We start from the raw sequence: 7570 nt of genomic DNA on the forward strand, positions 1-7570 counted from the left end.
AGACAACGATTTAACCTTTCAAGCTCAAATGATTTTTCATTCTGCTGAAAATATTTATATCTATATAAATAAATCAAGAATAACTTTACAGATATCAGATCTTTATGTAAATGTTTGGTACTTGTTTAAAGGTCATGTGAATAGTGCTAAATTATTTTAACATGAATCCCTATATGACTGTATTTGTAAGTAAACAATAAGATAACTGATGCTTTTCTGTGTGGTCGTCCTTAGGTGGAGGGAGCAGCATTTACAGGTTCCTTTTTATGGAAGTCTCGTAGTCTTGGTATCTGGAGTCGTCCCAGAGGAGAAAATATGCTGGACAGTGGAGCCCCTTTCTATGATACCTACAAGACCCTGGATGGAAAATACATGGCTGTGGGTGCCATAGAACCAGAGTTCTATGATCAGCTGCTTAAAGGTTTGTTCAAACATTTCAATTGATTTATTCTACAGTAAAGATAAAAAAGATGAAAAAATTGCTGCTCTGCTGCATTAAAGGTGTAGATGGTCTTTAAGCTTGTTTTTTTTTGGAATATTAACTGATAAAATGCATTTTAATGACAATGAAAAATCAACATGCAGTGTTTTTACTGTATTTGTGACTCTGCTATGCAGAATATCCACTTGTCTTGTAATTTTGAGAATGCACTGCAGGTCTTCAGTAGGAATGAGTTCTTTAGAGTTTCCTAGGCAACAGGTTTAAAATGTCTTTTGTTATTTCCTGCTGACTTCATTTAAGGCATAGGACCTCTATGATGTTGGAGTATACACACATCATCAGCAAATTGTTTCAGTAGTGTGGTCATTTTTCATTGGTGTTTAAAGGATATAACGATGTATTACTGTATGTATAACAGAATTACTATTTATTACAAACCAGAACAGCAGTGTTATTATGGAATATACTTATCATTTATATATATTAATATATTTTTTTCTTGGTGTTCTTGAGATGGTCTGTCAATCTGCTGTCAATCTGAATCTTCTCTTTGAGATGAGAAGTAGCTCCATACATGTACTGTCTAGACAGTTTAAACAGCTTTCTTAGGAGAAAGGCTCACTTAAAGCTTATGACCTTATTATGATTCATTCTGTTCCCTTAAAACATTTTTTATATGTTTATCTGTTTTTATTGTTTCTGTTTATGAGAAAAATCAAACTGGAATGTTTTGTATTGATTCTAAATCATCACTCATTACCTGATATCAATATAAATTAACATAATTTATTCTAGTTTATTTTGTAATATTTGGAAATTTAATTTTTATTATAATTTGAAGCTTTTTAATCTAAAAAAGATTAGTCTAATTTTGTCCATCCTTTTACTTTTTTTGCTAAGTTTCACTTTTCCTTGAAGTTGACTTGAAAAGAAGTTACTTCTTTCATGCCTTTCTTGTTACAATGTTACTGCACAAAGATTCTTATCTCAGTGTGTTTGGGGATTCTTTTTTACCCACCTGCTGCCTGCGGTGATGAGCAAGCTCTGAACTGCTAAAAGAATTATCCTCTAACACACAGAAGGTGATCACACTGACACTTGCTTTACACTCTTGGATTTCCCAATGCCCTTTTATCAGACACAGTGCTTCATACCTCTTTCATAATTCGAATTCTATTTTATTGCCTGCTCTCTTGCAGTATCTTTTCACATTTGATCCAAAGTGTTGATGGCTTTACACCTTTTTTTGCAAAAGCCGTTGTTTACTCAGTTGGTATATTTTTTTGGTATGTTTATTAAAATAAGTAGTGTTGGCTACATTCTTAGGCATCATCTCTTTTGATTATGATACAGTAATAATGCAATTATGTAGTGACATTATTATGGAGCAAAAATGTGATCTTCTAAAGGTTGCTTTAATATAAATGCATGCAAATTTGATAGATTCTTCAAAAAGCTGATCTATGAACCAGGTGCAAAGCGGATTACATGTCTAAAATAAGCAGAGCTGATGGCACAAATTATTCTGTGGGCTATATTATGCAGAGCATATGTTAATCAACATAACATGCAAAATACTGGGAATAATTGTAGTTCCTGATAGACCTGCAAAGCGATTGTTCAAATCTGAAATAGACTGGATGCTATTTTTTGTCCATAATTTGACCATCTAAAAGTCACGTGTAAACCCATTCTCAAAAATGTCGGCACCCATTGTAGCATAATGGTTTAATGACACAGTGCCACAAGCACAGTGGCCCTAATCAGTGATAAGTAATGGCAGAATCCTGAAAAATCCAGAATAAAAACCTGCTCCAGAGTTTTTAACCTCATAGTGTAATAATGACCCAAAGCACACAGACAAGAGCCTAAAGGAGTGGCTTCAGAACCACTCTATTAATGTCAAGACTTGAATCTGATTGAATATGTCTAAAGAGAGAGCATGGCTGTGAATAGACCTATTTAATCCAACCTGATTGAGCTTGAGCTGATAAATGGGTGAATATTTTACTGCGAAACTAGGTGTGCTAAGCTTGTGGCATCACACTGGAAAAGACTTGATGAAGTAATTGCTGCTAAAAAAGGATCAAGAACGTGTTAAGTAAAAGCTGTGAATAGGTCAGTAAATATAATTTCCTAAACTTGCAAGAATCTCAAAAAGCCTTTAACAAATATATCATATAATGTAGTTTTGTGTGTATAATTTTATGAAAAGAGATTAATACCATTTATATAGCACCAGGATACTGCTAAAAGTGCACACACAATAAATACTCCGCTTTACTAAATACCAGCAGCTTTACTTCATACTAACACTCATAAACTACTCTTCATACAAATGTTTAATGTGTTACATGCCCACATGCAGTGGGTAGCCCTTCAAAGTGACAAAAGTAGACATTAACAAGTAGAAACAGGTCCTCACGTGAATGAGACAGAATCTATAGGTGCATAAAAAGCAGTGTTGAACCGATACCGGACAGGGCCCCGATACTGCACTAAAATGGTTGTATCGGTGTCATCGAGTACCGACTAATACGGCACCGATACCATTTTGAGAGCCAAAAGTTTATTCAACTATTGTCACCCATTCAAGGTAATAAAAAATTCTACTGGATTCACTTTGTGTCAGTCTTTTTCTTGCTTCACAAAGGTAGGCAGCAGCTTGACAAAGCCATGATGGCAATTATTTTACATCCACGTAGTATGCAGTTCTTCATATAAACACACACACACACACGCATCAATTTAAAACAGATGGTATCGGCATCAACCAATGCTGCACAGCCTGGTATCGGGTATTGGGGCCAAAAAATGGCATCGGCGCGACACTAATAAAAAGCAAACAGCAAGCACAGAAAAGGAGCATGCAATTATGGTTGTGATATATTAGGGACCTAATAGTATTAAATCTGCACTCATAAAACATCCAAAATGTGCATGGAGAGTAGTTTACATACTTGTGTTTTAAATAAAACTGCTCATATGGGTATTTATTACACATGTGGTATTTTGGCAGAATTTTCCGTAAAATGCTGGCAATACTTTTTAGATGCACCTTATGGAAAGTATATTATAAATAAGATTGTTACTAATATTGTCCTTTTTTTATTATAATTCTCATCACTGCAGCCAACTCTGTTGCTTCATATGTTATTTTACTGCCACTCTGCTCTCTCAAACTTCCATCAGAATGTGCAATTTCCTCTTTAAAGGTTTTTGCGAACCAGTTTTGCACCTGCTAACAACTAAAGCGATCTTAGTAGATAACCTTCAAAAAGTCTACTGATTGCATGTGCAATTTCTTTTGTTTGCACAACCTAACCAGCAGCCTCTATCTGGGTTTTTAGGAGTTGCCACATTTTCATGGATGTTTTTACTGTTTAAAACTTCCTGACCTTGTGAGAGTGAACACCATAGTTAGATCATAACAGCTGTCTGACAGAAGATATTATAAGTCTTGTAAAGGATTTAAAAAGATCACAAAAGAACAAAAACAAATGATGCATTGCTCTTTCCAGAGAATGGTTAAAAGTCGAGAATTTTTAAAGCGAATGCCAACATGCCCAAGCATGAAAGCGGACTGTAAAATACAGGGGTAGAAGATGTATTAAGAAAGAGTATGAAAAAGTTTGTATCCCTTTTTACTCATAACTATATTTTGTTTATTTTTTGTGAAGCATAGAGCTGGAAGAGGATGTGTTTATGGTTTATAATCCAGATTGGAACAGTAGAAAATCTGCCATGCTGTATGCACTTTTGAGGTATATTTGGTAATTAAAAACTGGAAATACACGTTACAAAAAGTAAAAAATAGTGTCTTATCAGTGAATTTGTAAGTCTGAAAGAAAGTAAATGGTAATGCATTGCAAAGGTCCCTCAGATTGATTTGACATACCTTTGCTGTTGGATTTTTGTTTTATTTGTTTATGGAGTTAAATCAGTTTTTCTATTTTGTTTTGTATATTTTTTTATCTTCCCTCAGGCTTAGAATTAGACCCTGAAGAGTTGCCTCCTCAGATGAGCTTTAACGACTGGCCGAAGCTCAGGCATCTCTTCACAGAGCGCTTCGCTTCAAAGACCCAGGCGGACTGGTCGAGGATTTTTGATGGAACCGATGCCTGTGTTACACCCGTGTTGTCTTTCGACCAGGTGAGCTCTCACCCTCACAACCGAGAGAGAGGCTCTTTCATGAAGGACTCCAGCGGGGAAGAGTTCCCCCGGCCAGCTCCGGTTCTGTCTCGGACTCCTGCTGAGCCCTGTCTCGCTTCCAACCCAGAAGTTGGAGAACACACAGTTGATGTCTTGCTGGAATACGGCTATACTTCAGCAGAGATTGATAAGATGTTAGCTGCCGGCATTGTGCAATGTAATGCTGTCAAAGCAAAGCTGTAAAAAAATAAATTTTTGCTCTCTGATGAGCAGACTGAAAAAAGCTTTTACAGATTGCAGTAAAAAATAAATAAATCTGTGTTTGAGACCAGCTAAATTTAAAAAGGGGATGTTGTGTGGTTTATCTTGACTTGATAGTGTTGAGAAAAATCTTTTCTCCCACAGGGTATGCAGATATCTTTTAGGTTCTACAGTTGATCATGAATACTTTATGCAACAGCTATACCTAACTCTTTATTGCATCTCCTGCCTTCTGAATGAGTCAGTCTCAAAGCCTGGTAGAAAGCACAACCTCCACTGAAATCCAACCACAGTGATGGGTGATATATTACCTAGCTCAGGGTCAAAACATGACAAAATAGATTTGTGGGCCCAGCCTGAAAGAGTGCAGAGCAGCGACGGTACAAATAAATAGAAACATTTTTTTGTTATTTATCTCTCTGAGGTTATAGGTTTTTCATCCTAAAGTCTGATGTCTCTGTGCCTTGTGCAGTAGGTCTGGGTTTCTGATGTGTTGCAGATTTAATGTCTTTTTAAAACCAATTCAGATACAGCAGCTGTGAAATAGGGTCCATATTACAGCATTTTTTGCTGTCATTTGGATGATTCATCCCATTAAAGGAGCTACTGTTGTATTTTTCTGATCTCTACACAAAATGTAGCATCAGCTGTAGCATCTGTTATGACTAATAAACCTTTCTAGGAAATATTTTGATTATTTGTTTTACTTGTATACATTAGAGTTTCTTTTCATAGGTTTATTTGAACCTTATAATTACTAAATATGACTTGACATACATAAAAACTGATAATATGTTTCATTCCATTTCATTAAAGATTTAAATTGTCCTCTTTTATGCACATTTATCATCCAGTGTCATTTGGATTAAAACTTAAATGATTATTAATTGTTAGTTTAGAAAGTTCTGTTATTTAGATTGTATATTCTGCATCACTCATGTTTGCCAAACAATCATTTGTTTCCCACGATTGACTATTGTTATGATTGCTTGATTTAATGATTCTCACTAAAACTAAAGCTTAGATGCAAAAAATCTACTTTGTATTTGCTATTCAAGACCAGAAATTAAAGATCATATAATGAAAAGAAAACAAGAAATGGCAAATAAAGATCTATAACGTGAGTAAAATGTGAGAATGCACTTTTTTATAAATGGTTATTAACAAAATATAACAGAATACTATGATGTAAACCCGAGCATCTGTTTCGGTTTGGATTAGTGTTGTATATGATTTTTAACTTAGGTGCTAAAAGGCCTTCTGTTAGAAATGATTTAACACAAAATGAAACCATGTTGGTTGCACTGTTTGATCAGAGTTAAGCAGTTGGGATGAAGAGACACTTAAGAAAGATGTTTCTATGGGCAATAATGGGGTATGAGTGATTAACATTATGACAGCAGTAACTTTCAGATGCTTTGGTCTAATGCACATTTTCACTGTTTCAGAATTGAAAAAAAAAACACCATCTAATGACCCACAATGGGGAAATTCAAATGTGTAACAGCGACAGCCAACAGTTGAGAGTTAATCCAAGCAGTTGTGAAAAAGGTGGGAAATGAACATTTTGTGTGAAGTATTTTGAAGCAATGAATGACATTTTAATCATTTAAACTTCAGTATGCAAACTTCTGTAATGACTCAGAACAGAGGGACCCAGTATTCATTCAAGACAGACAGTGGGATAATTTAAAGCATTTATTTAAAAACAGGTTGCGTATCTGCAGTAGCAGCAGCTAGGGCGTATAAGACAGGAACGTCTACAGGAGAGAAACAACATGTTAGTGACCACAATAATCTGATGGAGGATGATTATGAATGTGCAAGTAACTAACCTAGTTTGACAGTTCAGTCCATGTCCATAGAACAAGGATGATTCCAGCCAGTCGACTGACGAGACGCAGCAGATGCTGCACGAGAGTTCCTGATGCGGAAGCCTAGAATGCTGCAGAACGGACAGGAGATCGGACCCGAGCTGACGAAGGAAGGCAGGATATTTCACAGGGTGAAGTCGAGAGGCAGATCAAGGTTCAGTCCATAGAAGAATAAAACGAGTCCAAAGACAGGCCAGGCAAAGAGATCAGAAAGGGACAGGCAGGATCAAAAGTCAGAATACAGAAACAGGTCAGGATCAGGCAAACAGAATAATATTAGTAATGCTAGAAAAACTCTTTACATCTGGCACTGATTGCTGGGACCAGGTAGTTTAAATAGTAGCAGGTGGATCAGATGAACAGTGATGAGGAACAGGGCAGAGCTAGACAGGTGAATGAAATGAGAAATCAAGCCAGTCATCAGCGTGACAATCATAACAAAAACTAAAAGAAACCTAGAAAGACGTACACCTTGGATAACGGTAAGTTTGGTTCAGTCAACATTTCAGGAAATATTTGAATGTATTACCTGCATATAACCAAGCTGATTTATATAGGACCTTAAAAAAACATATAGCATTTTCTATTTATAGAAAGTCTAACCTTTTAGGATCCATTATCTAAGTGAGCCACTGCATCAGTCAGATGTCTCTAAAATCTGCATAACTCATGTAATAGTTATTCAATAAACAGTGGTTTAGAGAATAAATATGGTATATCCTGGTATCATTTCACTACTTTATCCTCTTAAGTGAATTGTATATAATTCTGTGAAAAAACCTGCTTATTTTGTCGCTTCCACAGATTTTTAAGGTTTTCCTGCCAAATGTTTGTTACGGAT

At 35.8% G+C, this 7570-nt stretch overlaps 1 protein-coding gene across 1 annotated transcript; it reads left to right on the top strand.

Moving 5' to 3' along the window:
• Window positions 1–234: 234 nt before the first annotated feature.
• Window positions 235–5645, top strand: LOC107088954 (alpha-methylacyl-CoA racemase-like; the record flags this gene model as incomplete). The annotated part of the gene is made up of 2 exons (XM_015381429.1): window positions 235–421; window positions 4428–5645. Coding segments are annotated over 2 exons (597 nt in total), but the record flags the coding sequence as incomplete, so codon positions are not given.
• Between the last annotated feature and the right edge of the window lie 1925 nt (window positions 5646–7570).

Source organism: Cyprinodon variegatus, unplaced genomic scaffold, assembly GCF_000732505.1.
Source record: "Cyprinodon variegatus isolate N-32 unplaced genomic scaffold, C_variegatus-1.0 Scaffold234, whole genome shotgun sequence".
Lineage (NCBI taxonomy): Eukaryota > Metazoa > Chordata > Actinopteri > Cyprinodontiformes > Cyprinodontidae > Cyprinodon > Cyprinodon variegatus.